The 16,855-nt window shown below is 35.6% G+C and overlaps 3 protein-coding genes and 1 non-coding gene across 4 annotated transcripts; all 4 read right to left on the reverse strand.

Moving 5' to 3' along the window:
- Positions 1-1,494: 1,494 nt before the first annotated feature.
- LOC18034071 (protein RETICULATA-RELATED 1, chloroplastic) lies at positions 1,495-5,698 on the reverse strand. Its single transcript, XM_006424297.2, has 7 exons — positions 4,909-5,698; positions 4,369-4,467; positions 3,856-4,076; positions 3,147-3,216; positions 2,803-2,882; positions 2,448-2,512; positions 1,495-1,921 (listed from the first exon to the last, which is right to left on the reverse strand). The coding sequence occupies exons 1-7, from the start codon at positions 5,386-5,388 to the stop codon at positions 1,728-1,730; spliced, it is 1,209 nt and encodes a 402-aa protein (XP_006424360.1). The 5' UTR covers positions 5,389-5,698; the 3' UTR covers positions 1,495-1,727.
- TRNAS-GCU lies at positions 5,627-5,708 on the reverse strand. The gene has a single exon. It is a non-coding gene; the product is annotated as a tRNA-Ser (tRNA).
- Positions 5,709-5,829: 121 nt separating this feature from the next.
- On the reverse strand, positions 5,830-10,058 carry LOC18034654 (BTB/POZ domain-containing protein At3g44820). The gene is made up of 4 exons (XM_006424300.2): positions 9,213-10,058; positions 8,876-8,945; positions 6,862-8,070; positions 5,830-6,772 (listed from the first exon to the last, which is right to left on the reverse strand). The coding sequence occupies exons 1-4, from the start codon at positions 9,260-9,262 to the stop codon at positions 6,203-6,205; spliced, it is 1,899 nt and encodes a 632-aa protein (XP_006424363.1). The 5' UTR covers positions 9,263-10,058; the 3' UTR covers positions 5,830-6,202.
- Positions 10,059-12,917: 2,859 nt separating this feature from the next.
- Positions 12,918-16,551, reverse strand: LOC18034105 (UDP-D-apiose/UDP-D-xylose synthase 2). The gene is made up of 9 exons (XM_006424301.2): positions 16,096-16,551; positions 15,891-15,983; positions 15,638-15,745; positions 14,496-14,610; positions 14,272-14,405; positions 14,076-14,177; positions 13,897-13,989; positions 13,652-13,787; positions 12,918-13,559 (listed from the first exon to the last, which is right to left on the reverse strand). Exons 1-9 carry the CDS (start codon positions 16,369-16,371, stop codon positions 13,444-13,446), a joined length of 1,173 nt encoding a protein of 390 aa, XP_006424364.1. The 5' UTR covers positions 16,372-16,551; the 3' UTR covers positions 12,918-13,443.
- Between the last annotated feature and the right edge of the window lie 304 nt (positions 16,552-16,855).

The raw sequence follows: 16,855 nt of genomic DNA on the forward strand, positions 1-16,855 counted from the left end.
AAAATATACTTAATTTCTATTTTTTTTTATATATATTGTATCTTTTTAATATACCATTACTAATAATATATAATAATAAGAAGAAGCTTAAATTTGATGAGGTATCCTTCCTGAAATTTGAGTTATTTTGAGTTTATGTTATACATATGTATTATATAGTAGAGTATGATTGAGTTTTAATTTCTTTACATTTTTAGATGATAATTAATAATTACACACTCGTTCTTTGTCCATTAGAAGCTTAAATCATAAGAGAATACCAATTTAAAAACTCGAATTCCCTTTTTATAATAAGGAAAGTGATTTATCATTTGCTATTACTACTCTATATAGTATAATACAAGTTTATAAAATTATTACATTAAAAGTCTTGTCGGAATTTAAAGTCCGATCTAATATCCGAATGTATTATAATTGAAGCACAACTTAAAAAAAAAATCATAGGTACAATATAAATTACATCCAAATTTTGAAGTCTAGTCCAATACTAATCGAGACTTGCTATGATTGCAGTTCAATATAAATTACATAATTAAAGCTTAATTAGGAAACTCTTGCTATGAAAGAAGGACAAAAGTTACTCTCACAGCATACATCATGAACTCTCAAAATATCAACGATAAGGCAAGGAAGGTTTTATGACAAATACAGTACTGTGCCCAAGAATGGTTGGCCCAATTGAATACTCTTTCAGAAGTTTTTTCTTTCCCCCCCGCTTAAACTCGAGACATATTAATTGAAAAATAATAATATCTAAGTCGCATTCTTATTTTCTCTTACGAAAGTTTTATGAATATTTTTTTCCTTTTATTTTGTGGTGGGGGGGTGAATTTTTTTGTTTTTGTTTTCTGTGTTGACTTGAGGGCAGATATTATCAACCGGGGTCATCAACAACCATTGCGATGAATCAATCATACGAAAGACAGCTGTAGTCAATTTTCTTCAGTCATTTTGAAATCTTCCCTTCGCTCAACCTCCCCGCAACCACTAACTCCATTATTGATTCCCATAATTTTGCAAATTACATATGGTTATCGTTTCATACGGTAACCTCTATAAATTAATAAGATTAAGGACCATATAAATGAGATTTAACTAAATTTAAATTTTAAGAAAAAATAAATAACAATATGGTCATATTTTATGTAAATAAATAACAGTAGAGCCATAATTTAGGTAATTAAAATATCATAGTTAATTACGTTTGTAATTTCAACAAATTATTAATTTATGATTTGAGCGGAACCACCAAATTATATAAAAATTTTTAAAAAAGTATTATCTTATTAATTTATCGTTAGTGCAATGACCTTAATCGGGATCGTGAAAATTTATTATACGGTAAAAATTATTAATTTAATGAGTATTAATTTATAAAAATTTTACTTGTAATTATAAAGATGATCGATAATGTTTTACAATGGCAATAAAATAAAGGAGTACTCTTCCGGAAAGCCCTTTGCCATTTCCACTGGAAGAGGAATTTTCCCTTTCTTTTTTTAAAAAGAGATCACATATTTCTTAGAAAAGCAACGTGTAAACACACTTTGAAAAGAAAGAAAGAACATTCCAAAAAAAGAAATTGGAATCTCGAAAAGTCCCATCAAAGTATCAATGCCATTGGCTTGTAATGTAAGAAGCCAAACTGAAAAGGGAGGCTTCTTCATAGAAATCTCTGGAGAAACCAAACCTACCTCATACTTTCTTTTCTAAAACAAACAAGAAATCTACTGCACTCCACTCCACTTTGCCCAGTCAACAAACTGCATGCCGCCATAAATATTATTCGCAAATCGCACACCAACTGTGAAAGCCATTGCAACAGGTGGAAGCTGCTTCGCCAAAGGAGATGATTCAACAATTCTTTCAAGTCCATTGACAATTTGGTAACGAATGTTGGAAGACACAGCTAGGAAAACACCTGTTTATGGAGTCAAAACAGGATGCAACATTAGAAAATGGAATAATAATAATAATACTTCTCCAAGCAATATTGTCATCCTGAGTGCTGAGATGGCACTCGTTCATTGGATGAACAATTTCATAACTTGTAAAATTATTAATTTCCCTATCCCATCATCCAATGAATAAATCACCACCTCACTTGGGATGGCAAAGGTTGGCATATGACGTGAAACATGTAGAATCAATTAAATGGGAAAGCAATTTGTGTCATTTTCCATCAAACAAGTTGTTAAATCTGGCCAGGAGGCAAAATATCAAGTCATGTGGCCATTAAAAACATTGGATAGGCTGAAATAGGAAAGACTGAAATATCTATGTAGCTCTAAATTGAATATGAAAAGGGTCAGAAAGAATTTAAGGAAAAGTTATTGTGAAACAGTGCTTCAACAGAAAGAGCAAGTCATTTTGAAAATCCACACAACAGAGCCAGAGAAGTAGTACTGAAGAACCCAACAAATAATAAAGAACAGAGTTAGGTATACCCCAAAGAGCAGCACTTTTCACAAGAGGTGGCACAGGAATATCATCTTCAGATTTTTTTATGTTCCTGAACATATATAGAAAGATTAACAGAGTGAGAGATTGCCTGCCTTTGAGAACAGAGAAAATGTGAGTCATGCACCATTCATATTGAATATAGTTAGAAAATTTGAGAGATACTTATCGAGCAACAAAGAAAAATTTTGATTGCCATAGCTCAACTTTTCAGTGTATCAATATTTACATTATCACTTCTCCAATCGGAAGAACTCTTAAACAGAACAAGGTCCCCAAAACAGAAAATGAAAAAAAATTATTGTAAATACTAATTAAGGGATTGGCCAAAAAGAACTGTACCTTTTAGCAGTCATGATCAAATTTGCTATGCCTTGGCCAATTATACCACATACAAACCCAACTGAACCATATAACACACCCTGAATCCAAATATTGTGAATCAATCAGTTAAATAGCAGCAAAAGACACAACAAAGTACTAATACAGTAACCAAAGGACTACGGTAGGCTAAACAAAATAACATTAAAACCAATTCTTAGAAAAGTAAAGCACAGGATACGATATCAGAACATGAACCAAATAATGGAGTTGAAAGGCTGCCGCCATTTGTCTTTGAGATCTCTAGTCCAGAAGGCATTGAACTCGTAACCAGCAACCAAATGGGCCTAGTAAACCTGTAATACCTTGTAAAAGTAGGTGGCAATTCGCTGCTTTACCGAGAATCTACATCCTGGCCTTTCAGCTTCAAAAACACTACGAAAGAGGAACGATTCCAGTGAGTGTAATCTATGCTCTCATGATCATCTAAAGCTGCAGGGAATGAGAACAGTGGAAGCTTCCTGGGTGCTTGGGATATATTTAGAGAGAGAAAAATAAGTGGAATATGAATAGAACTTCATCTCAGTTTAACCCCATGCCCTGCTATCTTAAAAGTAAAGAGAATCAGGAAATAACAAATGTAAATGAATATGGGTAGACCACCAGAATCTTAAGGAGTAGCCTCTGGTTTGGGACAGACCATAGGTACGAATCCCATGACCAGATCCTATGACATCAATCAACCTCTTCAAAGTTAGGTCTTGAGCTAACTATATTCCAACCACTGCCTCACCCTTCTTTATTTTCAGAAGTTGTCTAACACTAAACATCCAAATTAGTCATCATGTGGCCAAGTCCATCCAACCAAAACCAAACTAAATGATTACAAGGTCTCTCTACATCTAAGCATCTTGTAATTCATTATGGAACCTGTCTATCACAAGCAGCAAGAGCATATAGCTGAAACCAAGAAGATGAATAACATCATATAAAATCTATGCCGAAACTGAGGAAACACAATTTTATCTGGATACAAAAGATGAAAAATCTAAAATGTTTGTGTGCTTTGCCAACCTGCTGGGAAGTGACCCACATGCATTTTGTATACGTCCAAATAAACCGCTTGAGGCAGATGGCTGCCCAATACGAGCATAGGGTGCTAACATGCCAACCAAAGCAATGTCAACAACAAGACCAACCAAAAGATCAGCAAGGTACAACTCAAACTCTGACCAGAAATCCTTTCCCCTTTTCTGAAATTCCGCAAATGTTGCACAACAAGAATCTATGACAATCTGGAATGCCAAATCAATCATAAGACTTAAAAGCTAACACCAATTCAACACAAACTATATATGCAATAACTAGTGATTTAGATACATCATTTGATGGGTATTGCTTTACTCTACAAAAGAACCTGTATAGCCTTTAGTCCTATCCCAATGTGAGCAACAAAAACATAGCTCATGATAATGTTCATTTCATGTACAGAGCAATGTAGGTTAGGGCTACAACTTCCAGTGAGCAACACTCAGCGACAAACCATTTGACCTTATGAATTTGAAACAAAAATTACCCTCAACAAACCTCTGTTCCAACTTTGAAAAGGAAAGAAGGATCAGCCAGCATTCGGTCACGAAGCATAAAGCAGTATCTCATCAAAAATCCCAGTGGCCAAACTGACCCCTGCAGTTCCATCCATTGTCAAAATGAGAATCAATCAATATTTGATCAACAAATAACAACATTAATAAATGAATAAACAACTTAAGCCAACTATCACTAGTTGTTTTTCTTACTTTAAAGCAGGAATCATTCACCACCACCAAGCCAAACTCAGCACTTAAAAACCACTTTTTTTAGATGAAATATTTCTAGAAAAAGCATTTCTTACATAAGAAAACGCTCTTAAATGCTTTTCAGAAAAGTGAGGTTTTATAATCACATTTCATCACTTGTCAATTCTTCATAAAGAAGCCCTTTTTACATTCAAAAAGCCTTCGAACTGCTTTTCACAAAAGAGCACTTGCACAAAGCACTTGACAAAAAAAAGTGATTCCGATCAAGCAAATCGCACATTCACAAAAACAACAAATAATTTGATTAAAATAATAATAATAAACGAACCTGCAAATCCAAGTATCGAAGCAAAAACATTTTACGAATCCCAACAGTTTTAGCCGCCTCCATCATGTCATCAGGCAGACCTACTCCCTTCAGTTCAATTTCCTTCATCACTTCCTCAAACTTCAATATCGGCCCAAACTCTTTCTCTTCTCCGTCATTTCCTTCTCCATCACCGCCTCCTCCACCACTGTCGCCGCCGCCGCCGCCGCCAGACGAATCACCAGCGCCTCCATCACCTCCGCTGCTGTGAATTCTCGGTTCACAATCGGGAGATTCCTCCGTTATCTTACCAGGAATCTCGATCGTTTTTGGCGTGGAATCGAAGTTATTGCCCACGCATAGGAGTTTGCATAACGCGGGGTTTGTTGCCGTCGAATGGCGCAAAGACAGAAATACAGTAGTGGGCATTACGATATTGTGGTTTTGCGGTGAGATGTTTGGGAGATTCGGTAACCTGAAGGTCGATGAACACGCAGACATATTGTTTTCTGTTTTTTCCGGTTTCTTGTTTTCGTTTTTGGCGTTTTCAAAAAATGAAGAGAATCCAACGAAATCAGAACTTCAGAAGTGCAGGCGTTGTGTACTGTTTCGTAGTGCAAGTCAAGTTCTGTTTTTCCCCCGGGAAGGTGGGGAAGGGATTTGATGTGTGTCCCAGAGGTAATGCAGGTGTCACGAGATGATTTAACAATTTTTTAAGGGGAAAAAGGAGTTTTTTACACGTCGCCTGAGAGATTCGAACTCTCGCGGGGAAACCCCATGTACTTAGCAGGCACACGCCTTAACCACTCGGCCAAAGCGACGATGATGTTGCAGTTCCCTTGCATAGCATTAACTAACATGCTACATTAGCGAAAACCTTTCTTTTAAGGCACTCGAAATGTTGCTAAATCAAACAATAGCTCAAGGTGGACAAGACGGGAGTTCGGACATACTGGAGAATGAAATTTTCTTATGCTTTTCCAATGTTTTAAGAACATACAACATGATGCACAGAGCTGTACACGTATACACTTTTCATATATTAAGGGGGAAAAAAAATCGAAATATGAAAAATTAAGATAATTTACATTTCCTGTAACTGAAAAATGATTTATGTACTGGCATGGCAGCCTTCACGACGAGCACGCACCTGTAACAAGAAGTCTTAGATTGGCTCTGTGTTCCCCCTTCTGACTTTGCCGGTAAACTTTAAATGAAGGAACAGCAATCTTTTACAATGGTTTCTTTTGAAATGTCGTTGAACTGGAATGAACGTTTTATGTCAAGGAGAGACTCTGGTTTACTTGCTCAGTTCTCAAAACAAAGAGAAACTTTTCCGGTGTCTGGAATGACGGGAAGATTGTGGTTGTTCAACTGATGCTCTGGGAGTAGATGCAGTGCCTTCAACTTTATCTGCTTGAGCATCTGAGGACCGTGGAAGAAGTCTACACCCAATTTTCTTGGCAACCAATCGGGGAGAACTAAGAGAACTATGTGATTTAGTCACCCTTTTCATCTCTTGCTTTATTTTGCCGAATTCTTCTTCAAGTTCCCCAACTCGTGACCTCATTTTATCCATATCTACCTTCAGGCCATGGTTCTCACGCGCAACTGTCACCCACCCATCCCTCTGCACAATCTCTCCAGCCATGTCGCTTGGGCCAGTCAAGGGACCAGCAGGGGCACTTTCTGTGTCCAAGGCATTAAGACAACTCGCTAGAGCAGTTCTCAGCTGCAATTGCTCGAAGAACAGGACTTGAAGAATAACTCTAAGTGGCAACCTCTCATTATGGGAAGCATGGGTACAAGCATCAATGGAGAGTCTCTGGTAATCTATGATGTTGCAAAGTTCTTCCTTATCTCTCTCCGAGAGCCAAGGGTGTGCCTGCACAAAGATGGTAGTGTTAAAAACCTCCAAAAAAAATAAAAAAATAGCTAGTGTTAATTTCAAAAGTTGGTCGAATGAATTCAAACCTGGAAATATATATCTAGCGCCCTGTATAGGCCGTCATGAAAAGGTCTTGAAGAATCTGGAAGGGCCACTGCAAGAGAACGTATCTTTCCAGGTTTCAAATTAACATCAGAAGCAACCTCTGCGATATAACTATCTATCAATTTTGAAACTTTTCTTAGAGATCCTGACGATGATGATGTTTCCACATCTGCTGAAGCTGGAGAAAATGATGTTATTATTGTTTCAGAGGTCATAAAATGATGGATGATTCGTTCAACACAGTCAGTGTTGTACAAAGTATCAGAGTCTGAATAATTAGGAATCAGAAGACAATCTAGGGTTGCCAGTTCCAGTTGCATCCCGATTCTTCTCTCCAAGGACTCCTTGCATTTTTCATTGACACCCAGTATCAAGGCAACGCGAAGAAGTCCAACTAAAAAACGGCAAAAGGATTTCCCCTTCTTTTCTGGGAGAAGATTCTCAATGGTTTCTAATAGAACCTTCTGATCAACAGCAGCAGGTGTCAGGCTATAACTTGTAACTCTTCTAGTGTTGCTACTTTGTCCACCCTGCCATCTGCCAAGACCTGGCAGGTACTTTCTGGCATAGTACATTATAGCACCAGCTAGATTTTCAGGTCTCATACCCCTTGCTTCCATTGTCTTTATGAGTCTTTCAAACAAACCCACACTGAGATATGAGAGGTCTTCAAACCACCAATCAGATTCTGAACTTCGGATTCTTGCGCCGGTGTTTATTCCATTCCACAGGATGCTTCCACCAGGGCTCTGTAAGCTACCGTACATCATCATGGGCCACCCAAACAAACTAGGATCTGTACAAGCCATCATAGACAGAGCATTCAAACATTTGCTCAAAATTTGGAGCCTGTCAGCCCTTGGCAGCACAGATTCTGAGCTTTGAAGAGCCAATATACAATCTTTCCAGGTTCGAAGCACGTTCTTATGAAAGAAACTCTCTGACTGAGAAACTAGGTTATCTTCATCGTCTTCATCTGTCATTTCCAGATAGTCAGCTGCAGCGTACACCGTTACAATGTTTCTAGGTGTAAATTCCACCCGATGACCATAGCAGAACTTAGCAGCAATCAAGAAAGTGCCAGGGCCACCAGGGAAATCTTCAAGCTCAGTGGTGAAAGTCTTTATATGGGTACTTTGAGATTCCTCATAAATTCGAGCAATCTTCGCACATTTCGACACTAATGGAAACTGCAGTCATAAATACATGTAAATCTTCTTTAAATTACAATGCAACAACTATGTACAATTTTTTCCCTCATATGGGCACTATTCTTCAGAGTCTAAAGAGAGCACTAAACTTAAGACTAATTGCAGCACCTGCAGTGATACAGGGTTTATTCTGGTGGCAGACAATGTAATCAGCCTATAATACTACAAGTAAAAACGAACTAATTTCATTTACACGAAAAATACCTCATCAATTTCTTTTTAAAAAAATGAGAGTAACCATAAAACGTATTTCTAAATCAGTAGAATGGCACTTTGATCTAGCAATAGGATAGTAAATATTAAAATGACATGATATATTGATTGCCTTTAAACTTTAGCAAAAATTTGTGCATGCCAAATTTAAAAAACAAAGGTTTTCAAGACTTCATCAAACAAATTCTCGAGCAGAGCTAACAGCAAAGGGAATTCAGCAGAAATTGTCTCAAAGAAGGGAAGGGAGTAAAGATGGTTATTTCAAGGTGGAAATAAATGGAATTGTGTCTCCCCTGAGCAAAATTTATGTCACGCTGAAACCAACTTGAAAAGCCCGACACTCCAATTGATATCAAGATTTCACAACGAAAAATGCTTTCACAACAACTGACTAGATTCTCTGACGCTAATAGAATCCAAAAGCTGCCTCAAACTCTTAACAATTTATAGGTTCAAAATAGCTTGCACAATATTCAGGTCAATACATTTAGCAAACAAGAGTGAAATAGACAATATTAATGCCAAAGACTGACAAATTTCTCAGATTCTTAAACCTGGTAACATATTTTACCTTATGAAGATGGAAATTTATTCCCTCCACAATAACAGTTATATCACTTGGCAACCCGGCACTGCAGTACCTGCAAACACAAATGAAAAATTATATTACATACACGTCCGACGTAAGTAATAAATTCCCCCACTCAATTCAATTCCACATTACAATCACCAGATACATAACAGTTATAAACTCTACATTCTATAAAGCCTTAGAAACAAAGAAACCATCAAATTGCATAAAATAGAATCAACACTATCAAAATTGTGCAAAAATGAAAAAAAAAAACAATAAAAAACCAACATTACAAAGAATAGAGAGAGATGGGTTTTGGAGAGAGGAAGCTCACCAGTCGTTGCCTTCTCTATGGAACCCAGAAACCTTCCCTGCAGGGGCCATGATTCAAAAGAACCAAAAAAGAAACAAACCCTTTTCTTCTAGACAGCCCAATTTCAATCGGGTGCCATTTAAAAAACCTTTTTTTTCCCTTTTTTTTCCAAATTTCAAAATAGTAAAATAACTCCCACCACTACCACCACCAACACCACGCCCCCACTAAACGAAAAATTATAACTTGAGCATCAAGATTGAAACTTTATGGTTCCACTGAGTGAATTGCGAACATGTGGGCACTGGGCAGCAAGCAACCAAGCAACAATATGGCTCTTTCTTTCTTTCTTTCTTGCTTTACAGCTCAGCCAAGGCTCCAAGCTTTGTAGTGTTTTTGTTGAAGCAAGCGTGCGTGTAAGTTGGTTCAACAAAAGCCTAACTACATACATACAATACATATGCCCAGTTTATTATTTACAACAAGCATCAACCGTTTGTTTTGTCTATTAAAACTATGCACAGATCACGACGTGGTCGTGAAAAGAAAGTTTGTAAAAGGAAACAAAGCGCAATAGTTTAGATTAGTTTAAGCTATGGCCGGCAAAGAGACAAGGGGAATGATTAATATTTTAAAAAAGGAGGACAATTTTTAAAAATAAAAATAAAAATCGGTGTTTCTGTTTGGAATTTTTTGCTTGTAAGTGAATTTTGGTTTCATGATTACTGGAAACCGCGTGTTTTTTCTTTTTTAATTAAAAAATATATATATATATTGCATTGAAAGAGAGAAGAGAGAAGAGAGAAGAGAGAAGAGAGAGGTTCTGGTCCTGGGCTGATGGTTGGTGTTGAGAATTCTACTACCCACTTTAACTGGTCAGTCAATCAAGATTTTAAAAACTTTAAAATACACGAGATATTATATAAATCATACGATAAGTGAATAATATTATAATATATATTTTTATTTATTTATTTTAAAAAATTATTATATAAATAGTAATTATATTAAATTTAATTATATTTGTCATATATATATTAATTAGTTGTATTATTTCTAACATATTTTAAAATTCCTCGTCAAGATTTTGATTATTCTAAATTTCTAATCAATTTAGGCAGTGTTCGTTTTTTTGTCTGAAATTTAAATGGTCTGAATTTTTTTAAAGTCTGAATAGGTCTGATTACGAAAATATAAATGACATGTTTGTTTATCTTTTTTTAAATATAGGAATATAAGTGGCATCTAGTTTGTTTTCACAATAAAAAAATATTTTAAATTTGGTTATTTGACATTTATGTTATTGTAAATTAAAACAAAAAAATGGATTAAATTTTATAGTTTAGAAAATAAATTATTTTATAGAGATAATTTTAGAATATAATATTTACTTCTCATTCAGACCTTTTGCATTTAGATAAAAGTCACAAAATTTTTTTTTTTATATTCAGGTATAAATGTCTGAAAATCATACATAAGTTCTAAAAAACAAACAAATATATTTAGACAAAGTTCGAAATTAATAAAATTTCAAATTTCAGACATTTAACAAACAACCTCTTAGTCAAATTTGGTGCCTAAATTGGTGTTTATTTTTTTAAAGAATAAATTATTTTATTTTTTAATTTAAAAAAGATTTAGAAGTGAATACAATAACTTGAAGAAAATCTTAAAGAGTGCTTCGCAGCTATGAGAGAGTTTGTCGCACTTTATCGGCTGAGGATATTCACAGCTTAAATTTATTATGAATTTGTAGACATATTTTGACTAAGATATGCCAGTCAAATTTGATTTTACTGTTTTCAGGAGGGAAAAAAAAAAGAAAGAAGTCTTGTCCTGTAACTACATAAAGCATTGAAATTTCATGGGTATATTCAATTATCGTCCGTTAATTTCTTACCATAAAAATTGTTATGCAAAAATAAATGCATGTAGAATTTTATTGCTAGACGATGAGATAAAACAGACTCCGAACATTAACATAACAACCTCACAAAATGCCTCTACCTGATACAGCTTATATATATGAGTTTGTGGTTATGTTAGAGTTGTTCTAAGATAAAACACTTTTTTATAACCACACGATCAAAATTATAATAAATTTTTTTATTATTTATCATTTTACGTGTGTGATTGAGATTCATATTTTATCGTACATCTACTTCAATATAGTCATAACCTATATATATATATATATAGACACACACACATGTGCATCGAATTCAAGCTAATGTAGTGATGAGAGCATGTGAGAATCGATCTACAACTTGTAATTACTAAAGTTGTTTATGGAAATGCTTTAGCGTGGACAATATTTATATTCAAAACCCGAAAGCGTTGTCCACGTGGTCTATTTCATAGTCGTTAAAAGTAAATAGACAAAAAGAAAAAGAAAAACGCTTTTTTATATAAAAGTGGAATGCAATGTGAATCACGACACTGTTATAACAAACACTTTTGCTTTTTATTTCTGAAGTAAGTTGAGAAACTAGTCGCGAGCCACAAATTGTTTTGAGTTAATTTTTTGGTGTTTGTGATTTGAATAATACTAATTGCTAGGCTGCGTTTAGTCGTCCAAATTAAAGAAGACGAAGAATCCTTTCGGGACGGATATAAAAAGAAGATTACAAAGGGATTTTAACTTTTAAAAAAAGCCGCAATTCTAGAAAGTTCTCACGAATTTTGTAATTGATTGGCTTTTTCATGTGATTTAAGCAGCATCTAATAATTATAATTATAATTATAATTATAATGTGGGTTATGGTTACGAAAGAGGGTTGTGGAGACAAAGATTCAACGATACCGGAAAAGAAGTGATGTGTGTGAATCATTAATCTTTTTCATGCCAATTACTCTCAGGAGGGTCAACAGCAGCAACTTATTAAAATTTAAACAGAAAAAGAGTAATGCTTTTTACACCCATATTGATATCCTTTGAAACCCATTTCACATTTATAGTCGTAATACTTCCTTCTACCGCAAAGGCACAAATTTGATCTACAAATGAATAATGATGTTTCAGCCTCTCAATTTATTTCACAAATTGTTTTATTAAAAAATAAATTTATTTTTCCCTATCTTTCAAGAGATAAACTTCTTATCGTCGCTATCTCTCACATTTTTTAATTGATTCACAATTTAAATCAAATATTAACATTTAATTATATCCTAAATTAATAAAATGACAGATTATCACACATTCAAAATTAATATCGTTAATAACAACAAAACTAAAACAGATATAAAAAATAAAATAATGATTTTTTATTTTGACAAAGACAATTTTAAAAAATAACAAGAAAAATTAACAAATAGAACTGGTGAAATGATTTGAAAGAGTCAATATCATTTCTTCTTTTACCAAATCTTAAAGACAAATGTTAACACGGCCCGACACCTTCACCAAATAGGACAGCGACATAAATAAGATAAGAGAGAGCTTATCATTATATATTATTGAACAATGAACTTTCAAAACGTGGTGAAATGTAACATGGTCGAGCTAAACACTTCCCTTCATAAAGGCATATACCATGTGGCCATAAGATCTTTTAATAGTAATTCTAATCCCACTATGATAACCATGTCCAACGAATCACGATAGTTGTTATTTTAGATGCCGTCAAGAAGCTCCATTACACTTTCAAAGCAAAAACAAAATCCACCCGACAAAACCATTCTAGCGCTACAACTAAAAAATATCGGCAGCAACCAAAAAACAACTGCTAATCGTAAAACTCTTTCATCATTTACCGGTTGAAGAATTTTATATGCTCTTAAGAGTTGATAATTTCAGAATAAACAACAAATCTTACATGCATAGAATTAATAAATAATCAAAAATAAAACATGAGCCTGAGAGGATCAAACAAATTAATACAACACACCCCAGGAGAGAGACCAAAGATTTAGAGAAAAGCCAGGCCAACCGCCAAGCGAATCAAAAACACCTTTTCCTTGTATACTGCCCCCACCCCAGCATGCGGGTAGCCCAAGCTCTGGCAACAAATTACAGTAACATGATGGTAACTGATTTTATAGTTCCCTAGTAGAATCTAACGCTTCTCAAAGTAGATATCCAAAACACTGAAGAGAGCTTCCTGAGCTACAGCGAGCTATATATTGACTACCAACACTGGAGGAGAGAAAAAAAAAATGTAGAGTATATTCGAAACAACCGTTCAGATATATTCAAGACTAACTCGAAAAAGAATTTAAATGTTTGCCACAAGCATCCGAACACTATATCTCCTCAGCTGGATGCAACTGGTTTTGCCACGGCCTGCTTTATGGCCTCCGCATATGTCCTGTGCTGATAGGTAAGGGTTGATTCAAGCAAGTCCCAAAGTGATGTCTTCGGGTTCCAACCTGGCGCACACAAAATCCTTCTGGTAAGAATCATAATTATCAAGGGCAGAAGAAATAAAGGTAAACAAAACACGCAAGGAACAAGTTAATACCAAGCTGTTGATTTATAATGGTCATGTCTGGAATTCTCTTGTCACTATCATCATATCCTTCACCATAAAATTCTTTGGAGCTGACATCAACTGTTGGCTCCTCCAAAGCAGCCTCTCCACTCACCTTTGCATACACCTGTTGCAAGAAAAAAAATTAACTACTGAATCCAATAAAAATGTGACAAACGACTTCAAGAATTATAAAAAAGAAAGTAAGAATTATGAAAAAAGGAAAAATCTTTCACCTCAGTCATCATCTCAGCAAGCTGTCGAACTGTAACTTCATTGTGGGGGTTGCCCACATTGAAAATATGACCATTGGCCCTTGCTGGATTTTCCTGCATTTTACATCAAAATAGTTAGCTACTTGTTTCACCTGTCATTCATGAAAAACTGGACAATGGATTAGATAGTTACAACATACAATCATTAATAGAACAGCTTCAATAGCATCCTTTATGTAAATAAAAGTCCTCTGAGATTGGCCACCGTCGACAAGCTTGAGTGGTTGCCGGCGAAGGAGATTCTGAGGTAGGCAATAGAAGGAAGAACATTATTACAGCTAAAACCACAAAAACTATTGTGGCAATATAGATGTCAACTTCAAGGCTTGAACATACGTTACTAAAGCATGCCAGAACCCTTGGAACACCCTCACTTGGACCATCAATGCCGGGAATGAAGTCCATCCTCGGACCAATCCAGTTAAAGGGCCTCACAATGGTGAACTCAAGACCATTCTCTGCACCCTCAGCTGCAATCGATAGGGAAAAAACTCAGAACTATGTCCATGTATTGCCAAAACCAAAAAGAAGAAAAAAGGATGAATTGACAGAATTCTCACCATAAATCAGCCTTTCAATCAATTGCTTTGCACATGCATACGACCACCTCTGCTTCTCAATAGAGCCAAAAATGCAGGGGGAGGCATCTTCTTTAAGAACATAGTAAGCAGGATCCTGTCATCAATTGCATGGCATTTTAAGTTCTAAAGTAATATGTGGTCCCAACCTAAAAGATAACTAACTTATCTGCAACAATATCCAGCATGCATGCAACACAGACATCATTTTCAAAAAAAGAAAGAGAGAGGGTGTTGTTGTTGGAGTGGGCGGGTTGACATTTTTGGCATTTTAAACAAATAAAAAGTTTCACAAACCAAGCAACAAAGGAATTTTTAATCTAAAGTTTACTGACATAATCTTGTAGAGGTAAAGAAATAAATTGAGAAAAGAAAAAAAAAAAAAAAAGAGTTCTATGCTGCTGCAAATAACCAGCTGTAGATCAGTATTGATTTGAACTAAGGTTTTTTAAATGGCAAACTTCAAATCTCACCATAAATATTAGATGTAGAATACTACTAAATCCTACAACTGTTACACATCATAAATATTATATCATAAAAAAACATATTATCTTAGCTGCCTCTTCTGGTTCTCAGAAATTCTACAGGTTGGCCTATAAATACTCAAGCTAACAAAAATTAAAGCCTTAATCTCAAATGGTGAACAGGCATTCACCTAAACAGGCATAATTCCTTAAAACAGAGTTTACATCAATGCATAATCCGCATTTACCATCTATTTGGCACCAATTAAACTCCAACCCAACTTCTCAATCCCTTTGTAGGTTCCAAGGATCACATAGTTACCCAGTACAAAATTAATAGCTAAACTAATAATTTCCATGATTCCAACCCAAGTACTTGCATCTGTAAAAATAATACTAATTAATTAATTAAATAACCCCAGAACTCGCCCCACCCCCCAACCACCCCCCCCCCAAAAAAAAAAAGCAAACCAAAAAAAAAGAGTCAAATCTGAATATGAATTCCAATGTTGATTTATCATTATAATAATAACAACAAAGAAGCCGGTCAAACCACAGTACATTAATTAATCATTATAAAGTAAATGCCCAACCAACAAACAGATCTTGAATCATAATTTGGTTCTTAATTGAAATAAATTGAAAATGAAGTGCTACCTGCCGAAGAGGACTATCTTTAGGAAGAAAGCTTCCAATGGTCTTTCCATATACTTCACAAGTAGAGAAGTGAATCAAACGCTTGTTGTTCTCCGAACAGTACTTGACCTTTCTCAATCAAAAACAAAATCCACATCAACACCAAATTAACGTCAACAAATCTCACCAACCATAACAAGAAAAAACGACTACGTCTCTTTTTTTTTCCTTTTAAATAACAAAATTAACATAAGCACATGCACACGTGACGTACCACCGGAAGCGCGTCAATAAAGTTGCTGTAGATCGTGTCCAACGGCCGCGTGTTGTAATCCGCCGGCGTACAGATCGCCGCCAGATTTATCGTCTAAAAATTATCCAAGAAATTCACTAATATTTACAAAATGCCACTGCATTGAGAAGCATAAGTAAAAGGAAATGCGAGAAGATAAAAGAGCGTAAGAAATGGTGGAAATTACCAGATCTGCCATCTTGATGAGGCCTTCGAGGCGAGAATCGTGCTTGATGTTGAGTCGGTGGAACTGGATCCGGTCGGCCCCAGTCTGTGACTCCGGTTCGAGCAAGTGCTTGATCTTGTCATTGTAGACGTCGAGTGCTAGAATTTTGTGAGGGGTCTCAAGGAGAATCTTTTCGCAGAGATGAGAGCCGATGAAGCCGCCGGCGCCGATCATGCATATCGTCACCGGCTTAATCGGCCTCCCGTCCAGATCCAATCTCACGCTTGCGCCTGCCATTTCCGTTTCCAGAAGTAAAACTGAACTTGAGATTTTGCTTTGTGTCGTTCCACGCGAATTGAAAATGCGTTGTCTTTGGTGAGGTGGATACTAACGTGCACCGGGTATGTAGGGTAGAGAGAGAGAGAGACAGACAGAGAGAACAGAGAGAGACGAGTGTTTGGATTGGTGATAAAGAGATGGGAGAGGTATATATTTAGAGAGCGAGGGAAAATAATTAAATAAAAATATAAAAATAAAAAGGATTTATGAGAAATATGAAATTATTTGATGTTACAGCCACGGGTTATATTAATTGAAAGTGGAATAGACTCCACTCTCTGGGTTACATCTGTCTCATGCACTCGCTGTATTTAAGCGACACGTGTAAATCGCTGAGTGTGTGCATATATTAAGGAAAAAGAAAAGGAGAAACGGGATTTATAGATTGGATCGGATGGGTAATATGTGCAAGACGGTGACGAACGTGATGATTAGTCATTGG

This window comes from Citrus clementina, unplaced genomic scaffold (genome assembly GCF_000493195.1).
Source record: "Citrus clementina cultivar Clemenules unplaced genomic scaffold, Citrus_clementina_v1.0 scaffold_8, whole genome shotgun sequence".
Taxonomy (NCBI): Eukaryota; Viridiplantae; Streptophyta; class Magnoliopsida; order Sapindales; family Rutaceae; genus Citrus; species Citrus x clementina.